General features: G+C 46.3%; 1 protein-coding gene across 1 annotated transcript in view; it reads left to right on the plus strand.

The window, feature by feature from the left end:
* Positions 1-2,540: 2,540 nt before the first annotated feature.
* LOC136313600 (uncharacterized) overlaps positions 2,541-27,602 on the plus strand; it is a 53,829-nt gene continuing 28,767 nt past the window's right edge. The window contains 9 exon segments of the mRNA XM_066244121.1: positions 2,541-2,615; positions 3,214-3,385; positions 3,958-4,016; positions 4,453-4,501; positions 4,504-4,537; positions 6,180-6,351; positions 6,520-6,594; positions 12,880-12,981; positions 13,157-13,341. Of these exon segments, the coding sequence (XP_066100218.1) occupies positions 2,541-2,615; positions 3,214-3,385; positions 3,958-4,016; positions 4,453-4,501; positions 4,504-4,537; positions 6,180-6,351; positions 6,520-6,594; positions 12,880-12,981; positions 13,157-13,341 (923 nt within the window).

Raw genomic sequence — 27,602 nt, forward strand, 5'->3', positions numbered from 1 at the left:
CAAACCCAACGCCCGAGATCACCGTCCCCCTGGTAACCACTGCACTCTTGACTATGTCTATGAGTCTCAGCTTTCTATCCCACCTATGTGTGAAATCATACGGTTTTCAGCTTTTTCTGATTTACTTATTTCACTCAGTATAATGTTCTCAAGGTCCATCCATGTTGTTGTAAATGACCTGATGTAGTCATTTCTCATGGCTGAGTAGTATTCCATTGTACATATACACCACCTCTTCCTTATCCAATCCTCTATCGAGAGGCACTTTCGCTGTTTCCTTGTGTTGGCCACTGTGAATAATGCTGAAATGAACACGGGGGTGCATGTGTCTTTACGTACCAATGTTTTCAAGTTTTGGGATAGATACCCAGTAGAGGGATTGTTGAATCATAAGGTATTTCTATTCTTAATTCTTTCAGAACCACCATACATTCTCCCATATGGGCTGTACTAATTTACATTCCCACCAGCAGTGCCCTCACACACAAGAAGAGAGAGATCAGAAGCATCAACACATAGTTGCATCAACTTAGTTGTTAATGGATTGCTTCTCCTATGTGCCAGTGCAGAGCTACTGGCATCACACAGAGAGGAGCTGTCTGCTGAGGACCTCATTCGCTGGAGGAGCAGCTGATTGAAGAGGAAGAGACAGAAACCCCAGCACCCAAAGATTTACTAGCAAGGCTTTGCCAAAAGGTTTTCCTATGTGCAGGACGGGTTGGCAAAATTTCAGGCTGAGGACCCAGCGATGACAGTTTCAGAAAGGTCTACAGAGCTGTCTGGATGCCTTGCAATGTTATAGGCAGATTTTGGGAGAGAAGACGTCATCAACCTTCCAGACTAGCCTGGAACAATGTTTTAAGAGGTAGAGAGGCCTGCAACAGATCCTGTATCCTCTACATCAGCTGAGTCTCAGGAAAAAATGCCTGTTGTACATGTAGAATCATCTCCAGTGTGTCCTGCATGTTCCTTAGGCAATCCTGATTCACCTGACCCAGTATCTCCAGCACCTTCTGCAGGTTCCCTGTCTCTCCAGCCTCCTCCTCTCAATAAGTCACTCTCTCTCACCTCACAATGCCCCTTCCTGTGTGCAAGCCAATCACAGGATTAAAGGTAAGGAATTTTTTTACACTCACTTTTTGGAATTTTTCCTGTTACTACAGTACAGTGTACAACAGTACAATATATTTACGTCATTTTTTTAGCTGTGGCTTAGTTCTGTTTTTATGCATTAGATTATGATTTTATAACTGTGTTAGGATAGGTAAATGACTTAGGCTAGAAAGGGTTTCGACTTACACAAAAATTCGGGTTATATCCCTATCATAGGAACTGAACTGTGTTCTAATCTAAGGACTGCCCTGGACTGTTTTCTGGATAAACTGATCTGACTTTACTCATTCTTGGTACAGCCCAATTGGAAACGTGATCAAAATTTAAAAATAAAAGTTTGGTTACATTCTGAATTCCTCATCAAAGTTCACACAAAGGATCAAAAACGAGACTCAGAGCCAAGAGGTAGAAATAACCCAACTGTCCATCAGCTGATCCTTGGGTAACAAAATGCACCCTATATAATGGATATTATGCAGCTTTAAAAATGAAAGTAGGGCCCTGGCCGGTTGGCTCAGTGGTAGAGCATCAGCCTGGTGTACAGAGGTCCTGGGTTCGATTCCCGGCCAGGGCACACAGGGGAAGCTCCCATCTGCTTCTCCACCCCTCCCCCTCTCCTTCCTCTCTGTCTCTCTCTTCCCCTCCCGCAGCCAAGGCTCCATTGGAGCAAAGATGGCCCAGGCACTGGGGATGGCTCCTTGGCCTCTGCCCCAGGCGCTAGAGTGGCTCTGGTCGCAACAGAGCGACGCCCCGGAGGGGCAGAGCATCGCCCCCTGGTGGGCAGAGCGTCGCCCCCTGGTGGGCGTGCCGGGTGGATCCCGGTCGGGCGCACGCGGGAGTCTGTCTGTCTCTCCCCGTTTCTAGCTTCAGAAAAAAAAAAATGAAAGTAATTCTGACACATGCTACAACATGGAGGAAGCTTAAGGACATCGTGCTGGTGAGTGAGCCAGAAATAAATGGACAAATACAATATCATTTCACTTATATGAGGGCCCTAGAGTAGTCCAACTCATAGGGACAGAAAATACAATGGTGGCTTCCAGGGGCTAGAGGGTAGAGAGTTAGTAGTTAATGAGTCCAGAGACTCAGTTTGGGAAGATAAAATGTTCCAGAGATGGACGGTGGTGACTGTAGCACAACAATGTGAATGTGCTCGATGCCACTGAATTTACCCTTAAGTGTGGTGTACATGGTAAAATTTTTATGTTATTTTACCACAAAAAGTGAAGATCAAAGGAAAAATGGAAGGAAGGAAGGAAGGAAGAAATGAATGAATGAATGCAGGAAAGAAGGAAGTGTGCCAACAGCATTTTATTAGAGGTTTTCTCCATTCTAAGCTACTGATCAGTTGGAATAACAGTGTGCTCACATAAAATCCAGAAGTGTTTAGACTCTAGGTTTACAAAAAGTAGAGTTTGGGAGAAATAATGGCCAGTTGTGAACCAAGTTTCCAGTCTGAGGACCAGAGCCCCCAGCCTAGATCCTCAGAGTACCCCCTGGAGGTGAGAGTGGGTGAAGTCTTGCCAGGACTGCCAGGTGAGAAAACTGGGGACAGAGGGGATTTTAAAGGGCTGACCAGTGAGGAGGAAGGGAGACCTGTGAGAGTGTGTGTGAAGGAAAGGAGAGATTCAGAAAACCAGAAGATTACAGGAGCTGGGGACAAGGATATCGCCTTGAAAGGAAAGCCTGGGAAGCAAGGAAGGAGGGTTAGGAGATGAGATCGCAGCAGGAGAGATGGGAAGGGAGGAGACAGTGGAGAGTTTCTTTGATTCCTCTCCAATGGGAGAAATGATCTCTAACAAGGGAGAGTTTTGAGGACAGGGACATAGAACAGTGACAGGATGAATGGGAGGGGGCAGGTGGACTCCACCGAAGGGGAGAGATGCAGAGATGGCTGGGGAGAAGGCCAGTTGTCTGTGACACTGGAGAGGATGGACAGGTTTGCTCATTGGGGGTGGGGAGAGAAATAGATGGGATGGAGTGGGGATGGGTTTAATTGACCAGTAGCTGAATTCTAAGGCAAAAGCTTTATATTGTAGCCTGGTTTCTTTCCTCAGCCCACCGTGATGATTCCAGCCCCCAGCCTCAGTCAGCTGACAGGAAGAGAAGAGGAGGAGGGAGGGGTCCACAGAGGAGGAGAGAGAGGAGTCTGCCCCTGGGGCTCAGGACGTCTGGGTCGTGGACACGCTGTGTGGGCTCAAGATGAAGCTGAAGAGGCACAGGCGGTCTTCAGTGCTACCCGAGCACCATAAGGCCTTCACCAGGCTGCTCGGTAGGAGGGGACCCCGGAGAGCACTCTCCAATCTATCCTTTAAAAATGTATTCATGTACCTACTCTTTTCCAATAGAAAAGGATTGCTCTTCTAGATAGTAAGGTCTCTCTTCTATGAGAACTCTGTATTGATCAGGAACATTTACAAATGATACAGGGTTAGGCTGGACTGTAAAAGGGTCTGCACTTGGGATCAGAAAGTTCAATTTCAACTGTACTCTCTGAGACTGACCTTGAGAATCTAAATACGTTTATCTTGTAAAGGACGAAAAGGCCATCTTCCCAGCCTGATGTGATGTCAGTGGAGACAGTGACTGAGTGCTGTGGCATCGGCAGGGGCACATTCACCCACGATGAGGGAGCACGTCACTCAGTCACCCCAGACTGGGTAAATGGGGGGGTCACCGCTACTCCTGGCTCAGGGCACAATCTCCTCTGTCCCCCCTCACATCAGCCTCACCTGTGGTCACAATCCGAAACTTCCCCAAATGGGGACATGGTTCCCTCTTTTCCTGCAACGCTCCCATGGCAACCCTGTTCTGATCAAGCTAACATGAGACCTCTTTTCATAGAGGATCCTGGTATTAAAAAATTCCTGGCCTGGGACAAAAATATGATGATCTCTGACAAGGTAGGGTGTATCCCTGTTCTACCATCTGTCCTCGGGCACAGAGAGCCTTCCATGCCCAGGGTTCTCTCTCAGACCTGATGCCTTGTCACCGCTTCCCCTCAGGGACCAAGGGGGTTCTTACAGTGTGGATGGGGGTAGGGAGTGGGTTGATAGGAGTGTGTGGGGGGGGGGTCCCTGCCACTAGGATGGTTCCTCTGGGATCTGGGCCCAAGGCTTGCCCCCATGGTTGTCAGCACATCAGGTTTCCTCGCAGCGCTTAGGGACTCCCCTTTGCTCCAGGTTAGCAAAGACCCTCCTGATGCCAGCGGTCCTAACACCTACCGTGAACCCTCAGCACTTGCCATCCTGGGAGCATCAGCCTCTCCCTTATCCCACTGCGCTTCCTCTTTCAGGGTGTGAGCCCTCTTTCATGTATGTATTTCCCTCTTTCCCTCAGTATCTGCTGTCCATGGTGGTAGCTTATTTTACCAACGCGGGGCTCCACTCTGCCAGTACCAGCGAATTCATTTCTTCCTGGCCCTGTGAGTATTATGCTTAATCCCATCAGTCAATATGCAAACCCTAGGAGTATGGAGGGAGGGGAGTGGGTCTCTGACTTTCATCTTTTTTTTAACCTATTTCTACTGTTCAGTCTGTGTACAAAACCATTAGGATTGTAGTAAAAAACGGTAATGTTTTTTACAGTGTTCTTTGCAGAACCCAACAACCCAAATCTCAGGTAAATGGCTGAACAAAGCAGCCCTAGACAGACAGCTCGGTTGGTTAGAACATTGTCTGGAATGGCAGAGGTTGCTGGTTCGATCCCCAGTCAGGGCACATACAGGAACAGATGTTCCTCTCCCTGTCTCCCTCTCTCTTTCTTTTCCCTTCTCCCTTCCCCTCTCTAATATCAATAAACACTTTTTAAAAGCCTAAACAAAGCAAAAGAAAACATAGAAGCCTCTAAAGAAATGACAACACCCTGCAGCCAAACAGGCTTCCGACTCACCATTTCCAGTTCCTCTCTCTCCCCCTCTCTCTCTCTCTCTCCACATCTCTCAGCACCCCCATAACAATACCAAATGTAAGGGTCTTCCTCTTCAATTCAGACCTCCATTAAATAGCACATGTCTATGTAGGCTAAAATTCCTGCGGGGAAGTGTCTTACTGTCTCTCTGAATATCCTTGCAAATCACAGGTTAAACAAATCAACCTGCTGCTTTCCTCCTCCTCCAGCAATTTCACTGACTAATTTTGTTCTAAATTAAGGCAACAGTTTTCAGTTTGAATTCTACTCTCTCTGGGATCTCCATCAAACTTGCCTACCACCCCGATATTCCATTCTTTGTTTCAAGGCTCCTCCGAACACCTTTCCTGTGTTTATAGGCTATTTTCCAACTAGGTATTTTTACACATTTGTATCTGAATAGAAGACCTATTCTTAAAATCAATTCAAACACCAAAATCTTTGGATACCATCTCGGTCCGCTAACCTGCATTCCAGCAGCACTCTAATTAAAATTCCATGACAATGTGCTATTTTGAATTTATAATTTCTAATGCCCTCCCCCTCTCCTTTCCCAATCCCATTAGACTAGACTCCTGTTGATGGAAGCACTTGTCAATAGATCAATGGCTTCTTAAAATACTCAGTACTATTCATTTTGCAGATGCTTAAGTTATATTGAGTCTGAGATTATCAGGTTTGTACTTGCTCTGAGACAAAGCATTCATTCACTCATTCATTCTATGAAAACTTATAAACTGCATCTCAGTGCCACGAAATGTGAGGAGAAGAAGAGATTTCAAGAAGCTTTCTTGAGTTAATGCACCACCACAGCAAGTCCTGTATGAGTAGTTTGGTAGGAAAGCAGTGAATACAGTAAGGACCAGTCAGGGCCGCCCACGGGAGCAGCATAGGTACTTGCACTATGGGGAGACTGGTGCGTGCGCACACAGCAGGTTAAAGGGAAGGGGCCGGCTTCCTTGTAGGATTTTATGTTCATCAAACAGGTATGAGAGGTGCCCTTCAGGTCCCTGCTCAGCAGTGGCTTCTTGAACACTGAGTGGCACCTTGTGACACTGGATAGGGCTCCCGGAGGTCCTGTCCTTCCTGGGCAGCTGTCCTCAGCCAGGGGTCTTTCCTGTCCTGTTCATGACTGGCCACCTGGTGTCTGTCCTCAGCTACGTGGCTCTGCACATGGAGGAGAATTACCACGCCCCTAAGCAGGCCATGCTTCCCTTCCTCTATGGGGAGCACTACTGCACCCAGCGCCCCTCTTTCAATAAACTGCAATTCCAGTTCTTCCGCTCCATGGGCTCCAGGGCTTGGGTCTCCCGGGAAGAGTGTGAAGAGGTAGGTTTCTGTGCAGACTTGGGGGAGGCGGCCACATTATAGACAGAAGGGATTGTGGGGATCAGAGTTGGGATTTGAGGCTGAGACAGAATTGGGGGCTGGACAAGGGGAGGGAGAGGGTCCACCTGGAGAGTTATCATCTTCTCAGGGGGTCGTTTCTCTATCCAGATCCAGGCTTTGGATCCAGAGCTCTGGGTGTGGGAGCACGATCGCACCCTCATTTCCGAGGCCACTGAGGCTAAGGTGGGTCTGAAGGAAGGTGGTTTCTGTCTTCACACGTACAGAAGGAATGATTTTTTGTCTACTTAGGAAATTTCAGCAATCCGATTGGTAGACCCTCGCCCATCGCCCCGCCCCACTTGCCCTTCCACACACTGTGAAGTGGACCCTCCAGGCACACAGCTAGGCTCTGACTGACTCCAGGACACAAGCTGACGACCACACATATGCACCTCGGTGGCATGTGTGGGTGTCAGACCTCATGATTAGTATAAAATCATTTGATCCAAAGTAACAGGGTCCATATATTAGCTTTCTTGAAATCTTGAATGTGAAAAGTGAAGAAGTTTCCCATTTTCTCTATCTCTTGTGTTTTAACTTTTGGTTGTTAACTCACTCGGGCCTTATATCCCTGAGGAATCCCAACAGTAGGAACTTATCAACAGCAAGAAAACAGTCTCTATATCCAAAAATATGACACATATCGTGACTGCCTATATTCTCCTCCAAATATACCCTCAATCAAATGGCTATGACCACGTCACCGGTACGTTCTTCATCTCCCCTGGCCCACCAAGCTCTCCTCCTGCACAATTACACATTTCACCCTGAAAGTTTACAGTCAAGGAAGTTTGTCAGAAAGAGGGGAGTTTGAGAACTAGCTTCAGCATGGTTTGCTACAACAGACATCTTCTAGTGACAGGTTTGGGCACAGGATTGAGGAAAGATTTGGTTTAAATCTTGGGAACTAGCTTTCTTAGTCCATTCTGGCTGCTGAGACAAAATAGCACAGACTGGGGGACTTATAACCAGCACACATTTATTTCTCACAGTTCTGGAGGCTGCAAGTCTGAGATCAGGTGCCAGCAAAGTCGGGCTCTGCTGAGGACCGTCATCAGTTCTGCAGTTGGCCACCTCCTCACCGTGTCCTTACACACTGGAAGGGACGAGGCACCTCTCTGGGGTCTTTCAGGAGGGCAATAATCTCATTCAGAAACGCTACACCCAATGACCTAACCACCTCCCAAACACCCCCACCTCTTAATATCATCACCTTAGGGGTTATGAATTATGGGGACCACAGACACTCAGATCAAAGCACTAGCCAGGGTTAGACAAGGTAGTCTGGCTCAACATAGGATCCAAGGATAGGATTAGAGATCAGGCATTGGTCTCGTGGTTTGTGATGTAGATGTGTCAGTGATATCTGTAGTGTGGTTACACGTTCAGATTTTAAGTAGTACAGAAGGACCAGGTGTGAGTGAGCTAAAGCAGCATTTTTGTGTGCGTTAATCCTGAACAGAACCACCTAAAGTCCCTGCTCTAAAGCCAATTATTGATGATATTCAGTAATTTTTGGACTCCGGTCCAAAATCAAGGTCTAAGAATCACACTTGAAAACAATGGTTCAAGAGTGGGTTTGACAATGGAGGATTAGAGATAAACTCGGGTTTACAGATTAGCCTAAACTCTGATTAGAATTGACTGAGAATTTAAATAGACTTTCTATCTGGAGAGTTGCCTTTTGAAATGTGACATCCTGTCTCTTTCTCCTTTTCTAGATCGCTCAGCCCAGGAGAGATTCGAGTTTTCAGCACGATGACCATCCAGATGCTAATGGCAGACACGAGGACGGGAAAGAGGAGCCTCCTGTGCAGATAATCGAGCAGAACTTAGAATAATCTCCAACGGCTGAAGAGTTAATACGTCCTGCTCTTGTAGAAGGATTATTGGAAAACAGGGTTATATTAAGTTCCTTCCCTTCCTAAGGCACCACCTCAAATTTCAGATTGCTGAATTCAAATCTTTCCTGTGATAAAAGTTTTAAGACCCATTTTTTCTACACTTGGTTACAGCAGTCTAGAGCCATCTGTAGGTGGACAACAGGGGCTCAGAATCAGAGGAAAATGCTTTAAAAAAATAAAATTAGAACCATAAGGTTGTGATAGCTTAATGTATGCCATCAGTTTTATTGCTTTGTTTTGAAAATATTGCCCCTAGGATTATTATATTTATTCTCATATTTAATATTTATATATTTATGTTAAATAGTTTATAAGAGTCATAGTTTTGAAAACATGCAGTATCTACAGTTTCTTGATGAGTATTATACCTGTTATCATATGGAAATATCATTTTGTTTACGATTTCAACATAGATTTCTGTGGTTTTCCCAATTATAATTACATAACATCAATTATCGTTCAGCTACGTGGGTAGTTCCGTCATAGGCTTTTAATCTATGTATTTATTGTTTGGTCTTTATTATTACATTGAGAGGATTCTGTTGTAATTTTTTCACTTGCCTGGATGACATGTTTTTGTGTTACTTTAGATCATTTAAGAAGACAATGCAATGCATCTCTTGTGCAAATATAATAAAGATTAAATTCTCACCTTCACAATGTGTGTGGTTGTATCAGACAGATTACCTGTTCACTGTTAATGGCCATGTCACCTAATGGGTTGTGATTATTCAACCAAAGTTCTTTTTTTCTTCTTTTTCAAGTGAAAGAAGGGAGGACAGAGAGACAGACTCTCACACATCCCCTGGCCAGTATTTCCCTCCCTAACAACCCCGATGTGGGGCTGATGCTCTGCGCATCTGGAGCCACGCAAGCAGCTGAGCTATTGTTAATGCCTGAGGTGCAGGCCCAACGAAGCCATCCTCAGTGCCCAGGACCAATGCACTTGAACTACTCGAGCCATGGCTACAGGAGAGGGGAAAGAGAGAGAGAGAGAGAGAGAGAGAGAGAGAGAGAGAAGAAGGAGTAGCAGGGGTGCAAAAGCGGATGGTCACTTCTCCTATGTGCCCTGATCGCAAATCAAACCCAGCATATACAAACACCAGGTCAACGCTCTACACTCAGTCAACCGGCCACGGCTTCATACAATTGCTTAACTCTGAGTATCCTGACTTAATTTGCACATTGTTAGAAAACACAATAGACGTGAAGGTTACCCTCAGCGAGAGTCTGAATGCACATAAGTAGGGGACGCTCTTTATTCAGGAAGGAGACTGGGAAGAGCAGGAAGAAGAAAGCGAGCACATGGACACCGAGACAGGAATGTGAAACCAAAATAAAGCACAGGAGACTCGTCAAGACATGCTTTCCTGAAAAGGGCTGTGACCAGCGGAACCTCAGGCACAAGAGATCACACACAGCATTCACTACTTTATCCCCAACGGGACTCCTTTCACAACCTCCAATTGCAGTTGAATGTGGTACAAGGCAAATCAGGGCCTGCGGGAAAGTAGGAAGCATGGAGAAGAAATGAGGGGATTGGAGAGATTTCTGGGGGAAAAGGGAAGGGAAGAAGAACTAAAGCTGTTAAATGAGATGGGCCTGGAGAAGGAGGAGCCCATCATGTGGACACTGGGTTATGGAGGAAAGCGTCCTGGGAACTGGGATCACTGGGTGTACGGGACGCCCCCAGGGAGCCAGCTTCCGTGCCCTCAATCTGGGCCTCCCTCACAGCACACATGTGAGTTTCTTTCACCAGAGACGCTCAGCTGAGCTTTGATAACCTGAGTTTTCCCTGAAATTTCAATATCTATTCACAATCCTTTCAATCTCTGGCCATGTGGTTGAACTCAATCTCCAGGCCCGTCTTCCCCCAGACACTGGGCTCTACTCCCTGACCTGTAATCACAGGGTTGGTCCTTCACCTGACTGGCCCCCACCCTGAGTATGCTCCTTAACATAAACCCAGGTGTGCCCAAGGGGCCGGGAAAGGGTCGCAAACACTTTATCACTTAGGAAATTGTGAAGATTAGGGACTTCCTCCCAGGAATCAGGGACAAGGACCAGCAAGAGTGTTCAGTATACAACACACTGAGCATGGCTGGGAGCTCTGTCAGTTCTCCGGTGGTCAGAGACAATGAACTGGTGTGGGTGTGGGGACACTTTCACCCAAAGCTGTGCAGGGGAGACAGGAGAAGCTGAAGAGGTGAGGAGTGAAATAATGGGGTGCTCCCAGGCCATTGCAATAGCTCAGGCGACGCACAAACTTAGGACATGGGGGGAGCTAGAGGAACTGAGCGAAGAGGAGTCACAGAAAAAACATGTCTGTGTGTCCAGGGTGGGTTTCTCTTTTCCCAACAAAGGGGAAGAACGGTATCCCAGTCTATACTCTATGATGTTATCACAGGACTCTATTTACTAATATTTTAAGTAAATGTATCCCTTTAAAGTGAGCAGGATACACCCCTTTTTCTTATTAATCAAAGCTACCTACCAACAAAACATATAAACTCTGTCTGTTTCCTGACAAAAAACAACAAACCAAAAACATTTAGAACACTGGAACTCTGAACACCCAATATTATATAAGAAAGAACGGTTTTGTGGGTATCCCCACCCACTTTTTCAAAGACTATCATTCAATAATACACACACAAGTAACTACAGGTGATTTTTTTAAGCCAAGTAAAACAGAGAAAACATCAGTTTGGAAGTAACAAGTGCCAAAGGCCAATGAATAGTCACGGGAGAAGAAGGACTAGAAGACGTGCCTTGGATTTGACTATAAATGGGCGACTGCTAACCTTTCCCAACAGATGTGGCAAAGTGGTAAGGACTAAGGGAAGACACTGACAACTGAAGCAGGAATGGGAAGTGAGGATATATTTACAAGAGAATACTATTATCTTGGATTCAACAATAAGGATGCAAAGGTGTCTACCCGAATCACAGTATTTTGGTGCCCAGACAAATCATAAGCACCAAGTTCTCCTTGAACAGGAGGACCTCTGCTTACAAAACCGAGTATACTCCATGTGTCACAATGATTCACAGGTTGTCACTATGAAAGCTACATCTTATATCAGCTTTATTACAGAACAGTTTCCAAGTCCTAGGAAACCTTTACAACACACACATAAAATCAGTTCCTCTTCTAATACTCCATACAAAGCATGTAATGGAAGGTATTTCCCTTTTTCTGTGACTCTCAAACACACTGGTCATAATCTCAGCTCAACCTCAATAGCCCTAAAGTATCACACTACCCGTGTATGCGAATTTGACTAAGATTCACGCTGCTGATCTGACATTCTATCAACTGCATTTTACATAATAACTTTTATCTATGTCTGTGCTTCATTTTCAAGAATGGATTCTTCTAAATCTTCCAAAATGCATCACAAAGTAGAGTGATAAAGCTCACCTGGATTCCTGCATTTTACACTATTCTTGGTAAAGTGTTGAGATTGTTCACAGTGGAAAAAGTTACTGAAGTCATGAGTAAACTGGCTTGTTGAGGCCAAATCCGCCGGTAAAAATACCACCAAAAAAGTTCAATGAAATCACACCCTGTGAACACTCAGAGGGGGTTAAAGGGTAATAGAGAGGAAACACCTGACATTGTTACTACAAAATCGGAGCAAATAAACCTCTTACTCTCAGTGGTGAATATAAACATTGACTCTTTTTGCGAAGAGTTGGCCAACATTAAATATAAAAAAAAAATGCCACTAATCTGCTTACATGTTTTCTTACTGTTTCTTTCTATTCCTAAAAATAAAAGAATCCACAGGAATGCAGAATACAGGCTCGGAAACGTGAGATACGGGTGCACTAAGGCACAGTTTTGTGTGTTGCAGTAAACTTGGTTAGTGCTGCACTTTAGCTTCTATTAGAAGCACGGTAACAAAGTGGACGACACACTTGGCCTGGGAGTCTGAGTCCTCTTAGCAATGACACCTGCAGACCCAGAGACCTCGGTAAATATTAAAAAAAAATTATTTTAATATTTTTTATGAAAGTAAAGAATACAGAGAGACCTTGGTGTGCTAGCCCTACAGTGCACACAGATGTGCTTCAGACAGGCTTTCCGGACTCTCTCTAGAGCAGTGGCTCTCAACCTTTCTAATGCCGTGACCCCGCAATACAGTTACTCATGTTTCGGTGACCCCAAACCAAAAAATAATTTTGGTGGCTACTTCATAACTGTAATTTTGCTACAGTTATGATTCGGAATGTAAATACCTGATATACATTATGTATTTTCCGATGGCTTTAGGCGACCCCGCCGGGGTTGCGACCCACAGGTTGAGAACCGCTGCTTTAGAATCTTCTGCTTATAAGGTTACAGGGGCAGAGGCAGATGCCAGACCCCACGGGTGGATCTTGCTCTCACTCTGTTCGAGCGTTTGCGTGATGAAGCCATCCTGCTTTCCTTCTGCCTCCAGCAAACCTTCTCCACCTTCCCCTTCCCAGGTCCCTGCCTCTTCATCTGCTTTCCAATTTCCTACTATCACCAAAAACACCCTTCTGCCTCCCACTCCCCATGCCCCTTCCTCCTCAGCTGTGCTCCTCCACATCCTTCCGCAAGATGCCCATCTGGGACCTCGGTCTGGTCCTCCTCAAGCTCTCACACTTCGCCAAACCAAGTTCCCACTTCTCCCCAGTAGGCCCCCTACTCCCATGAAATGCTACAAGCCCCGCAGCCTCCACAGAACCACTAGGCTGGCCGTGAACCCCTTCCCCCCCAGTCCTGCTTCCTCTCCTCTCCTCCACCCTGGCCCTGCCCTTCACTCCTCCTCTAGCCCACAGCCCCCTTCAGGCCCTTCTGTGGCCTCCAGACCCCTGGGGCGATGGAGCACCCGCCCCTCCACACCTTTTCCCACAAACTTCGCTGTCCTGAGACAGCCTGCAAACTGTGCCAGGACAAGGAGCCCCTGCCACTGGTCACACAGCTCTCTCAACGATTAGTGTCTCAGGCACCTACCAGGAACAGGAATGAGAACATGGCAGACGGCAGCTCCAGGTAAACATGGTGGACTGTCTAATGACCCAGGAAGCCCCATCTCTGCAGCAAGTTCTCAGCCACCCGGGCGCCTGGCCTGGCCCGTGTCACCCACTGGATGCCCCTCCTGAGGGCTGGTCCACAGGCCACAGAATTTGTAACAGGCTCCTGTGTGTCCACACTTCAGCCCCCACAGGCTCTCTAAGCTCCATTACAAAGGGGGAGCTGGGCTTGGTAAACTCAGGGCATCTTTCCCTGCAGACCCCTTGCCCTCCATGTGGCCAAGCACAGTCCCCCTCATTCAAAAGAGGAGACTTACCCTGTGCCTGGAACACGCCCCACTAACCAGCCCCCCAGTAGACAGTGACCAGGGCCTCTGGCAAAGCAAAGACTCTGCATGGGGGACGTGGCAGTGGGAGGAGAGGCGAAAACCTGCTGTAAGGTTTTGGATGTTGGAAGCTGGGGAAGGCAGGGACGCCTCTGGGGCAAGTCACCCTGGTGTCCAGGGCCAGGGCACTCAGAGGGCAGTTGTTGAGCTCTGTAGTTGGGCTGGCCTTCAGCGTCTAGCCGGGTGAGGACTGTGGTCCTGTAGCCTTTCTGGGGGCAGCCGTGAGCTTCTGGGGATGTGGGAGAAAGAGCAGCTGGAGGTCAAGACTCACTGAAGAGGCCTCTCTGAGGGTTCGAGACCTCCACACCCTCCTTTCTGCCTTCCCTGCAGAACACAGTACAGCCAGGTCTACTGCCATCGCCCTGCCCCGACGAAAGATAAAAAAGGCCAGACTGGGCCCTGGCCGGTTGGCTCAGCAGTAGAGCGTCGGCCTGGCGTGCAGGAGTCCCAGGTTCGATTCCCAGCCAGGACACATAGGAGAGGTGCCCATCTGCCTCTCCACCCCTCCCTCTCTCCTTCCTCTCTGTCTCTCTCTTCCCCTACTGCAGGCCAGGCTCCATTGGAGCAAAGATGGCCCGGGCGCTGAGGATGGCTCTGTGGCCTCTGCCTCAGGAGCTAGAATGGCTCTAATTGAAGCAGAGCGACGCCCCCTGGTGGACATGTCCGGTGGATCCCGGTCAGGCGCATGCGGGAGTCTGTCTGACTGCCTCCCCGTTTACAGCTTCGGAAATATGAAGAAAAAAAAAAAAAAGGCCAAACTGGCCAGATATCTGGGAAACTCTATTGAAACACTTCCATCAGCCCAGCTGGGCCAGGCACCTCAAGACTGGACGGCCTAAAACCAGCACCACAGCCTCCTAGGAAGGGGAGTCTGGGTGTGCTGACTGAGTGTGAGGAGGGAGACCCTGAACACTCACAAACAACAGAGGCTGCCTGCCTGCCCCAATGGGGTACAGCCCAAGGTGGCTCCCCTGGCCACAACCTGGTGTGCTCATGGCCCAGAATGATACTTTCTTTTAGATGCAGGAGAACTCTCAGTCTCAATACACGCCTGCCTGCGGGGTGAATTCATGTTAGAAGACACACCCTGTGACTGGCCCCCCTCTCCCAGGATGCACAGGGTCTGAAGACCAGGTAAGTCCATCCCTCCTGCTGGTGGCCTTCAGTTTGCCAAGGACTATGAAGTGAATGCAGTCTATCTGCAAACCAGAGCCCTGAGCTCTGACTTCTAATGGCAAGAGCAGGAGGGGAGCCTGCAGAATTTTTCTCACATTTGCCCTACCTGGTGATCAAACCCAGGACCTCTGTGAGCCACGATGACTCTCTATCCACCAAGCCACCCAGCCCAGCACACAGCAAGACTTTTTTCATTGGCTTACATTTTTACCCAGAATTGACAATACAGGAGCCTGTAATGTCCTTTTTGTTCAATGTTAGGTCATAAGGTCCAAGCTAAAATCAGGGTCATCTTCAAGGAAACCAAAGTAAAAGTTTGTTAAATTTGTGTTCGACATGGTACAACATGGTTTAAAATTGACCACAAAACTGAGGAGACTGGGGAGAAAGAGGAAGACTAGTGAAACATTCTTTTGGCAGTGGAGAACTAGCTTATTTTAGACCGAAACAGTCACCACTTCTAATCCTATACATAGAAGCGTAAGACAAATGATAAAGACTGATTACTTGCCTGATTGCCTCCAGCAAAAACACTTAATAAGTCCAAGATACTTTCAGTGATACCTCAGTAAGAGTCTATCAACTTATTTTGATAGCATGAGAATTCCATCACAGGGAATGCTCCTGACTCAAACCTTTTTATAGACGCTTGGTTTCCAGGAGCTGAGATCCACCCTCTGATGCTCTCCCGGTCCTCTGAACCACTCCAGCAGGTAGAACCTCTTCAGGAATTGCTGCTGCCCACAGGATGTCCTCAGTGTCCCTTTCAAAGACTCAGTCCCGGACGCTGGCTCACCTTCGAGGCTCCTTCACATACTGCCTGGACTTTCCTTTGGCTTTTGTGACTTGTCCCCCTCCTGCCTCTGACCAGCTCCGCTCCGTCGCCAAGGGTCCCACTCTTTCTGCCACCCGGTTTCACCGAGCTCTTTCCCAGAGTTCACCTCTCCGTTATTTTCTCACACTGCACATCAGGTCCTGCAGAACCCCGAGCTTCCTCTGCTCTGCACACACAGCTCCTCAGTAATGTTTCCTTATTAGTGAACTGAAGCAGAATTTTAAAGTTGGACTTTTTGGACGGGATACATTAGCGAGTGTGTCCTTAAAGCTGTATTCAGAAAACCTGACTAGTTCTGCTTTTACGAAAAGGGTCTTGAAAGCTTGAGGAAGTAACTTACTCTATGGGACTAGGTACATTTTCATTACACTACACCTAAATGTTTGAAACTGGATTTTTATTTTCCCATATACAAAAATATTGTGAAACAGAATTAATCACAATGTCATTTCCCCCTCACCTCTAGTATTTGCTTTCCTGTGTATTTCCCATTCATGTGTCCAAAGCTTGTTTTAGTAAAAATTCCATCCAAATTTCTCTCTTCCCTTTTTAATTTATCTTATAAAGGTTATGTGATTTGTATTATTCCACATAGCTAAACAATTATTACAATGCTTTCATTCCAAATACACTGTTATTGACCAGGTTTCATTTTTATACACACTGTGTTTTCCATTCCTCACATACTGTAATGTACAGAATGTCTTCCTTAGTTGTTTTATTGGGTTTCAGACTTCTTTTAAATTTTTTTTTGTCTGAAGTTATTGTAAAAGCGGGGAGGCAGTGAGACAGACTACTACATGTGCCTGACGGGATCTACCCAGCATGTCCACCAGGGGGTGATGCTGTGCCCATCTGGGCTGTTGCTCTGTTGCAGCCAGAGCCATTCTAGCACCTGAGGCAGAGGCCATAGAGCCATCCTCAGTGCCCGGGCAAATTATTGCTCCGAAGGAGCCTTGGCTATGGGAGGGGAAGAGAAAGACAGAGAGGAAGGGGGGAGGGTGGCGAAGCAGATGGATGCTTCTCTTGTGTGCCCTGACCAGAAATCGAACCCAGGACTTCCACATGCTGAGCCTATGCTCCACCGCTCGGCCAAACAGCCAGGGCTGGGCCTTTAAAAAAAAATTGGGTTAAAGGTTTTCAAAATATAGGCTGCAAGAATAAATATTTAAATTCTTCAATTGCACCCATGTTGGTGGAAGCTCAGGGGGCTTCACTCTGGCTCGTGGGCTGCGATGAGCCTGAGCACCGCGCCACCCAGAAGGAAGGTGACTCCAAGCTGCTAGCACCCTGGCTCCATCCCCTCTGAGTGTCTGTCTTGAACAGCCCACCACCACCTTTCCTGCTAAGGGCCCCTGGAGGGCCTGGAGGCCAGGATAGGGCCACGGGGAGGGACAGGGGGTCGTGTACGAGGTACGAGGTCATGGAGGTGCACAGGGTCTGTGGGAGGTTCAGGGCTGCGCCTGTCAGTGTTTAGCTGTGTGTTTGGGTTTGTACACGTTCCTGACTTCAGCTCTCTTACACCTTGGGTTTGATTTGTCTGTATTGTAAAGACCTGTGTTCTGGGGTATCAGTGTGTTTCTATGAGTGTGTCTGCAGCACCATAATCCTGTAGCGGTGTCCTTGGTGGGGTGAGTGTGTCTGTGTGTCCATTCATCTTGGGTGGGTGTGCATGATTCCAGCTGTGAGCCAGTGAAGGTCTGAGGAGAGACCACAACACACAGCACAATTATTCTGGACCAAGGAACTGAACTGATGGGGCCAAGATCCTTTATGGCAAGATGGTCTATTACCCACTGGAGTCCCCAAGAAGCCAGATAAGAAGGAGCAGCTTCCTGGTGGAGAAAGTAATGAGCAGACAGGTGAGTCTCATCATCTTTTGCTGCCTGGGGCCCTCACCTGAACAGGGTCTGAGCTGGAGAAATGGTGGCCTGGGCCCGGGACCACACATTCTAGTTTCCTGAGACAGGCCATCTGCAACGTGTTCCAGACATTCCCACATACGGGCAACCAAGAGCGGCCCGAGGTAACCTACAGCCCCTGTGTCTGACTGTGGCCCAGTAACCTTTCCTTGAACACGTGTTCACTATGGTGATGAACTTGCAGTGCCTGGCAGCCCTCTCTGAGGGAGAGAGGACAGTACAGCACCCGCCCCAGGTGTTTGCTCTGAGACTCGGGCACCTCTGTAACAAAGGGACCTGTGAGTCCCTTTCTCCAGAAGGAGAAATGAGGATGCTGAGTGCTTCCCAGGAGTCAGAGAGCAGCCGTGCATCCTGGGCACAGTCAGCTGGAAGCAGGGCCCTGGGCCAGAAACCCAACAGGACAGCGTTCTTCCCCAGAGGGTGGAGTCTGGGAGAGAACCCTCACACTGATGAAACAGGCCAGTCCCCACAGCACCCTGACTGAACCTGAGGAGGCCGGTCATGCACGTTTGTCTGGGGTCTACACTGGTTCTAACACCAAAAGTCCTGGGTTCAAAAAATCCCCATAGCCTGGGCACCCATGACATAGGGCACTGAAACCCAACCCAAGTACCAAACTAGAGCCTCCTGAGAAACCGCTTCCTCTAACCCAGGAGTGGACCTCTGGCCCCTCAGAGCACGGTGTGGGGGGAAGGGACTACGGCTGGGAAGCCTGGCTATCAGGCTCACTCCTGAGACTGGCTAAGACTGTGTTAGCCCACGGCTCTGGCCCAAGTCTGCCTTACCTGGCACCAATGACTCAGGCTTTGGCTTTCTGAGGAGATTCAGCTATTAGCAGATTTTAGTCACTTTACCTTTGGCCCCAAACCTACTTCCTTGAAGTCCTGGAGCAATCCCACAAACCCAGGGGCAGAGAGTGTGGCTGGGGACCCATGCACAATTCATATGACCTCATTCACTGCTTCTGGTGAGAGAGGTAGACAGTCCTCAGCCTCATGTAAACCCAACAAACGTGATTCTGGCTGTGTTAGAAACCAGCAAGTTCCATCGTGTGAGGAGGGAGGTCACCGGCCTTTCGTGTTACAGTGTGCAGAGAAGGAACAGCCAAGCCAGGGATACCCCTCCCCACTCACCCCCAAAGCAGCACAAGCCAAGGCTGGGAGATTAGTGCTGAGGAGAATGTGGAGAAAATAAGTCGTGTGTGCTGGTGGTGGGAATGTGAATTGTTGCAGCCACTATGGAAAACACTATTATGTTTTTCAAAGAAGTATAAATAAAACTACCTTACGATCTAGCAACCGCAGATATATCCAAAGGATATAAAAGCCACATGCTCACATAAATTAGGGGTCAGGGAACGTGCAGATACTCCCGTACTTTCAGACATTTCTATAGTGCATTTTCACCAACAATATAAAAGTTGGGTTGTATCTCATTTGCATAATCAAACAACTTTCTTTCACTTCTCATTTGCTTTTCTGATGTTCCTGTTTATTAAAAAAATTCAAATGCTTTTTTTTATCATTTCACATTCATTTTGAAATATCCCCTAATGTTTGTGAGCAGTATATTTATTTATTTTATTATTATTTTTTAATATGTAGCTTTTCTTTTTAATTTTTATTTTATTTATTCATTTTAGAGAGGAGAGAGAGGGAGAGAGAGAGAGAGAAAGAGAGAGAGAGAGACAGGGGGGAGGAGCAGGAAGCATCAACTCCCATATGTGCCTTGACCAGGGAAGCCCAGGGTTTCGAACCGGCGACCTCAGCATTTCCAGGTTGACGCTTTATCCACTGCGCCACCACAGGTCAGGCGTGAGCAGTATATTTAAAAAATGTATCTGCACTCCATGTTCACAGCATCAATATTCACAGCATCTGAGACATTGAAATAACCTGTATACATAGATGAATGAATGGAGTACATATCTATGATGGAGTATGACTCAACCATAAAAAAAAGAGGAAATCCTGCCATTTGAGACATTAATGAACCTTGTGGGCAAAAACTGAGATCATAAATACAGTATGGGCCCTGGCCAGTTTGCTCAGTGATAGAGCATTGGCCCAGCATCTGAACATCCTGGGTTCAATTCCTGGTCAGGGCACACAGGACAATCGACCATCTGCTTTTCCACCCCTGCCACTACCCCTTCTCTCCCTCTTTTCCTCTCTCTCTCTCTCCTCTCTCTCTCTCTCTCTGTCTTCTCCTCCCAAAGCCATGGCTAGATTGGCTCGAGTGAGTTGGCCTTAGGAACTGAGGATGGTTCCATGGCCTCCACCTCAGGGGCAAAAAACAGCTCCGGTTGCAACCGAACAATGGCCCCAGATGGGCAGAGCATCGCCCCCTTGTGAGCTCTCTGGGTGGATCCTCGTAGGGCGCATGAGGGAGTTTGTCTCTCTGCCTCACCTTCTCTCACTAAAAAAGAAATAAATGGATAAAATACTGTATGATCTCACTTACATGTAGAATCATTAAAAGTCCTCAGAGATACAGAGAACACAGTGGTGACTGCTTGAGGTGGGGATCAATAGGTAAACTTGGCCCAAAAGGAAAACATCCTAGTCATTAGATACATAGTAAGTCCTGGGGCTGTGGTGCACAGCATGGTGTCTATGGGCAACAATACTGCATTGTATTGTATATTTGAAAGTCGCTCAGAGAGCAGACCCTAAGAGCTGTCACCACAAACAAAAACCAGACAATCTGTTTACTTCTAATGCTTTTCCATGAATGGGACTCATGCAGAAGACCCTCCCGAGTACTTCTGAACACTGACAGTGCTGCCCAGAAACGCTGTCATAACTTGGGTCTACCTTTCACAGTTGAAAAGGCTCCCCTTGATTTCCAGTCCTGTGCACAAGCGGAATCCTCAAACTCAAGCTGACTAGGAAGAGAAGAAGCCAACATCGAGGTAGACTGCTTCCTCCCAACACGCTGGATAAAGAATGTGTCTTCTCATTCCTCCTTCCCTCTCTCACCATCCTTTTCCTAATTCTTGCACCATAGGAGCCTTTTAAGTTTTTTTTCTTGTGGAGGAAACATACACTCCACACCCTCAACTGAAAGGGACACTGGAGGATTGCTGCCCTCAACCCTGATGCCCAAATCAGGAAACTCGTCCTTCTACTGCCTATATACCAAATCCGGAAACTTTACCCTACCGGCTGAGAAGTGCACATTAATACTGGCAAATCTAATTTTTTTTTTCATTTTTCTGATGCTGGAAACAAGGAGAGACAGTCAGACAGACTCCTGCATGTGCCCGACCGGGATCCACCCGGCACGCCCACCAGGGGCGACGCTCTGCCCACCAGGGGGCGATGCTATGCCCATCCTGGGCGTCGCCATGTTGCGAGCAGAGCCACTCTAGTGCCTGAGGCAGAGGCCACAGAGCCATCCCCAGCGCCCGGGCCATCTTTGCTCCAATGGAGCCTTGGCTGCGGGAGGGGAAGAGAGAGACAGAGAGAAAAGCGCGGCGGAGGTGTGGAGAAGCAAATGGGCACTTCTCCTGTGTGCCCTGGCCAGGAATCGAACCCGGGTCCTCCGCACGCTAGGCCGACGCTCTACCACTGAGCCAACCGGCCAGGGCCTGGCAAATCTAATTTTGAAGGATGCCCACAACTGCCCCACAGTAGACAGAAAATGACTTGGGTGTACTTGGGTTTGACGCTCTCCTTCCCACCCCCAGTTTGGAGCACTTAAACTTACAGAAGCATTTACAATGTCTTATACTCATGCCTACCATGTTTAATGAGTGTAAAAACGTTTATAATTCAACAAAGCTAATTGGACAACCCAGCAGAAGTAGTTCTATGCACCCCAGGGCCCGACACCTTTTTATAGCACAACAGGGTAGAACGTGTGCTCTATGTGGAGAAGATTAAGGTTTTAATGCTTATGTTAAAATGTAAGTTACAGTGGAAACTGAGGAACACCCCAGAGCTGTATAACAGATTCTTTATTTCCCATTTCTTTCATTCTTCAAATAAAGGCAATAAAACCCATCTGTCACATTCCTCTTCTATGGGACAAGGTACTTGTGAATAGTCCTTCTCAGCCTTCAGGGGCATCATCCCATCAAACAATGTGATTGATTTAGAAGGGAAAAAGAGAAATGTGGTAAACAATGCCCAAATAACATGGTTGATCAGTGATGTTTTATGCAAAAGGTTTTGATCAAAATGGAGAAAAGGAAGGAGATTCAAGATGGTGGCAGAGTAGGTGGATGTTATACTCAGCTCCTCCCAGGACCAAACTGGAGTGACAACTAACTTTAGTAACAATCATCCTGAATAACCACCTCAATCTAAATGAAGAAGAGTTTTATAACCAAGCATTTACAGGAGAAGCCACATCAAACCTGGCAGAGGGGGTGGAGACACAAAAAGGCTGGCCCCACTCCACGGGCAGCAGCTGAGCTTCCAAATGGAACCCTCCAGCTGTGGTGGGGGTAGGGGGTATAGGGTTCCCCCTGAGAGGTGTGAATTCAAAACCCAGAGCCAGCTCCCAGCCCAGAGCACCAGAGCCGGGAAATGGTACCTACATACCATTCAGCTGTGAAAAGGAGCAAGGTTTCTGTCTCCTGGAAAGAGAAGGTCATCTGCACAGATTGGGGATCCTTTAAAGGGCAAAACACACAAAATCTCTTTCAAAAACCAGTTACACTGGGCTCTGGCAGAGAGAGGGCTCAGTGGACTATGGTTGCATGAGAAGAAACTGGGGTTTGCAATTTAGGAGAGAGACAGAAGGGTCACAGCCATTAAGGACCACTGTGTCATCTGACCAGTGCAGACACAGGGTATAGAACTCAAGCTAGAGACCTTGGTGTTCAAGCTAGCGACCTTGGGCTTCAAGCTAGCGACATATTGGTCATGTCTATGATCCGATGCTCAAGCCGGTGACATCATGCTCAAGCTGGTGAACTCGTACTCAAGCTGGATGAGCCCGCACTCCAGCTGGTGAACTCAGGGTTTCAAACCTGGGTCCTCCGGGTCCGAATCTGACACTTTATCCACTGTACCACCACCGGATTCAGCTCCTTTTTTTTTTAAGAACCAGAGAATCTGAATAGATAGATTACAGCAGTGAAATTGAAGCAAAAATCAAAACCATCCCAAAAAACAAAAGTCCTGGACTGGATGGCTTCCCAAGTGAACTGTACCACATTATCAAAGAAGAATTAACACCTATCCTTCTCGAACTATTCCAAGTACTTCTCAAGCAAAGAAGAGTCCAAACCTCATTTTATGAGACCAGCATTATTCTAGTTCCAGGTAAATACACTACAAATTAAAAAAAATAAAAATTATTCCCCAATATCTCTGATGAACATAGATGCTAAAATCCTCAACAAAATATTAGCTAACTGGACCAGCAATACATTAAGGTCATAAACCATACTTAGGTGGGATTTATTCCTGGGATGCAAGGTTGGTACAACATCCCTAAATCAATCAATGAGATATAAAGTGTAAAGAAAATGAAGGATAAAATCACATGATCACATCAAAAGATGCAAAAAAAGCATTTAATAAAATATAGCAACCGTTTATATTAAACACTTTCAGCAAAGTATGAATTGATGGAACATAGCTCAATGTAATAACAACCATCTATGACAAACTCACAGCCAACATCATAGTCAATGGGCAAAAACGAATTAAGACCAGAATGTTTGCTATCACCATTTTTATTCAAAACAGCCTGGAGGTCCCATAGCAGTCAGACAAAGAGAAGAAATAAAAGACATTCAAATTGGAAAAGAAGAGGTAACACTGTCATGATATGCAGCTGCATGATAGAGTATATACAGCCGACCAAAAAAAAAAAAAGATGCTTCATGTCCTTAATCATCCTAGAAACGCAAATTAAAAGCACAATGACATATCACCTCACACCTCTCAGAATGCCTATCATCAAGAAATCAACAGAGCACAAGTGCTGGCGAGGGTGGGGAGAAAAGGGAACACTTATGCACTGTCAATGAGAACGCAGACTGCAACAGCCACTGTGGAAAGCAGTATGGAGTTACCTCAAAACATTAAAAATGGAAATGCCTTATGACCCCACAATTCCACTTCTGGGAATATATAAAAAGAAAGCTAAACACTCATTCAAAAGACTCCATGCACCCCTCTCTTCATTGCAGCATTAATTACAATAGTCCAGATGTGGAAGTGCCCATCAGTAGATGAGTGGATAAAAAGCTGTGGCACGGTTACACAGTGGAACACTACTGAAGGCTACAAGACAACACGTAAAAGGGAACTAAGGAATCTTGGCCAGAGATGTCACTGCATACTCTACTGTGCAACCCCAATAGATGATCCGGGAGATATTTGGGGAGACTTATTTGGAGAGAGAGGGCCATTTCTTTAATTTGGGGTCATGAACCTATGGCTCACAAGCCAGATGTGGCTCTTTTGATGGCTGCATCTGGCTCGCAGAAACATCTTTAATAAAAATAATAATAATGTTAAAAATATAAAACATTCTCATGTATTACAATCCATTCATTTCCTACTGCTCATGTTCATGGTTGCAGGTGGCTGGAGCCAATCACAGCTGTCCTCCGGGACAACACCAAATTTTTATTGGATAATGCGTAACATACACGGGTCATTGTATGGCTCTCACCGAATTACATTTTAAAATATGTGCTGTTCATGGCTCTCTCAGCCAAAAAGGTTCCCGACCCCTACTTTAGACGGTCCTCGTTTTACACCAGGATCAAGCAGAAACGACAATATATCTACAGGACAACAATGTTTTAGTCACCAGCAAAGTTATATGACATGATGGCTTCCTCCATGTATGCCCTAAGCTTACAGGAGGCTCAAGACACCAATGGTAATGGCTTAGAAGTTGTCATTTAGCAAGGCTAGTCACAATTACAATGAAATAGTCAATGAAATCTTTAAAACCCACAATAAAACATAAGTATAAATATTTTGGCTGGTCAATAAAAACCAAAAAAAAATTTTTTTGCAACAAATGCCAAAACAAGAGAGAAACTTGTACTGTGGCTTTAAGAGCTCTATAGCATCACGCTATCTACACATATGAACATGACAAAAATGCCTCACGCTGACCTGCAATGAATTTATTATCCATCATTGATGGTCACAGTGTCTGTTCTTGGAACAAAGTTAACAACGGATAATATCAAATTAAACTTACGGTTTGCATAGATGTCTTGATAGACACACCCATGAGCTCCATTTTCACAAGTTTTCACAAATGCCGTACTCTGTAAAAGAACACATTTACTAGACATTACAATCAAGAAATCACAAAGCAACAGAAAGTGACAGATTGATAAGAGGGACAGGAGAAAGAGAAGGAGAGAGGAAGCAAAGAAAACTAAGAGACCCTGGTGGGTTGGCAAAGTGGTAGGCTGCTGACCCAGCGTGTTGACACCCCGGGTTTGATTCTTGGCCAAAACACACAGAAATGCCCATCTGCTTCTTCAAACCTCTTCCTCCCACTCCTCTCTCTCTCTCTTTCTCTCTCTCTCTTCTCCTCACACAGCCATGGCTCAACTGTGGCCCCAGGTGCTGAGGATGGCTCCATGACCGCCTCACACACTTACTAAGAGCTCGGTTGCTGAGAAACCAAGAAACTCCCCAGGTGGGCAGAGCATCGCCTCCTACTGGACTTTCCGGGTGGATCCTGGTCGGGGCATATGGGGGCATTTGTCTTTCTGCCTCCCCTCCTCACTTACTGAATAAAAAAAGAAGAAAAGAGAAAAAAAGGAATATCGAGAAACACTAAACACCAGATATTATTTATATAAGAATGGCATTGTGAGGTATCCCTACTTCCCTTTTGAAACATTCCCTATTGTTCAAAAATACATAAAGAAATGCTTACAGGTAAAAAATTTTAAGCCAAGTAAAGGGAGAATAGTATCAGTTTGGAAGTAAATTGTCAAAGGCAGATGAATGGTCACAGGAGGAAAAACACTGGAAAATTTTTGATGGATTTGACTATAATTTCACCACTGCTAATCTTTACCAACAGATACAGCAAAGCGGTGAGGACAAAGGCAAGACACTGAGAATTAAATGAGAAAGTGGGAAGTGAGGACATATTGACTAGAGAATATTTTTTGTATTGTTTTCTGAGAAACCAAATAAACAGACTAACAGAAATATCTGAGATGAGCAGGTCAATGCCCAATGACTTCCTTTTTATCCCTAAAGTAAACAGTAAAGATGGAAATATGTCTATTTGGATCACATATTTTGGTGCCTGGATATTTCATAAGCACCAAGTTGTCCTTTGGCAGGAAGACTTCTGTTTACAAACTCAAGTACAGACTGACCAGGTGGTGGCCAAGTAGATGGAGTGACAGCCTGGGATGTTGAGTTCCCAGATTTGAAACTGCAAGGTCGCCAGCTTGAGCGTGGGGTGGCCTACTTCAGTGTGAGATCATGGACATGGCTCCATGGTCGCTTGTTTGAGCCCAGAGGTTACTGGCTTGAAGCTCAGAATCACTGTCTTCAGTCCAAGGTCGCTGGCTTGAGCAAGGGGTCACTGGCTCAGCACATATGAGAAAGCAATCAATGTACAACTAAAGTGCCACAACTATGAGTTGATGATTCTCATCTCTTTCCCTTCCTGTCTGTCCTTGTCTGTCTGTTTGTCTCTCTCTCACTCTCATTTAAAAAAAAGTTAGTAGCCCTGGCCTGTTGGCTCAGTGGTAGATCGTCAGCCTGGCGTGCAGGAGTCCTGGGTTCGATTCCCGACCAGGGCACACAGGAGAAGTACCCATCTGCTTTTCCACCCCTCCTCCTCTCCTTCCTCTCTGTCTCTCTCTTCCCCTCCCTCAGCCAAGGCTCCATTGGAGCAGGGTTGGCCTGGGCGCTGAGGATGGTTTCATGGCCTCTGCCTCAGGAGCTAGAATGGCTCTGGTTGCCACAGAGCGATGCCCCAGATGGGCAGAGCATCGCCCCCTGGTGGGCATGCTGGGTGAATCCCGGTCGGGCGCATGCGGGAGTCTGTCTGACTGCCTCCCCATTTCCAACTTCAGAAAAATACAAAAAAAAAAAAAAGTTAGTATAAGCCATGGATCACAATGATTCACTGGTTGTCATTATGAAAGCTAGCCACATTGTATCAATTTTATCACAGAAAAATTTCCAAGTCCTAGGAATACTTTACAACCCACAAATAAAAACGGTTCCTCTTCTTATAGCTTATAGCACATAATGGATGGTATCTTCCTTTTTCTATGGCCAACAAGGACACTGGTCACACTGGCAGCTCACTGTCAAAAACCCAAAAGTATCATACTACCTATACACGTGAATTTGACAGAGATAGTACTTGGTGCTGATCCAACACACTGTTAACTACATTTTACATAATGTCTTTTATCTATTTCTACTATCCCATTTTTAAGCATGCATTTTTCTAAACCTCCTCAAAGGCATCACAAAGCAGAGTGGGAAAGCTCACCCGGCATTCCGCATTTTCCGCTGCTCTTGGAAAAGTGTAGAGATTTCTCACAGTGGACCTAGGGGAGAAGAAATAGGTTATTGAGGTCATGAGTATCTCGGTTTGTTGAGGACAAAACCGCCCACACAAGAACCACCACAGAAAGCTCACCCAAATGACACCCTGTGAACACTCACTCAGACGGGACTAAAAGTGTAAAAGAGGAGAAACACACACCTGAACCACTGTAACTCCAAAACCATCCCTGGTAATTAGACCAGTTACTCTCACTGATGAATATGAATATTGACTCCACTTAAAATAATCTGCTGCCATTAAATAAATTGTGACAAAAAATTCAGGTTAATCTGTTTACATAATCTTTCTTGCTTTTTAAAATTTTTTAAATTAATTGTGTTGACATGTTTTCAAATGTCTCACTCTATACAACACCCTCAATCCCCCATATCGTGACCCCCATTCCCCACGCAAAGTCTCTACATATATTGTTACTGTT

This window comes from Saccopteryx bilineata, chromosome 9 (genome assembly GCF_036850765.1).
Source record: "Saccopteryx bilineata isolate mSacBil1 chromosome 9, mSacBil1_pri_phased_curated, whole genome shotgun sequence".
NCBI classification, from domain to species: Eukaryota; Metazoa; Chordata; class Mammalia; order Chiroptera; family Emballonuridae; genus Saccopteryx; species Saccopteryx bilineata.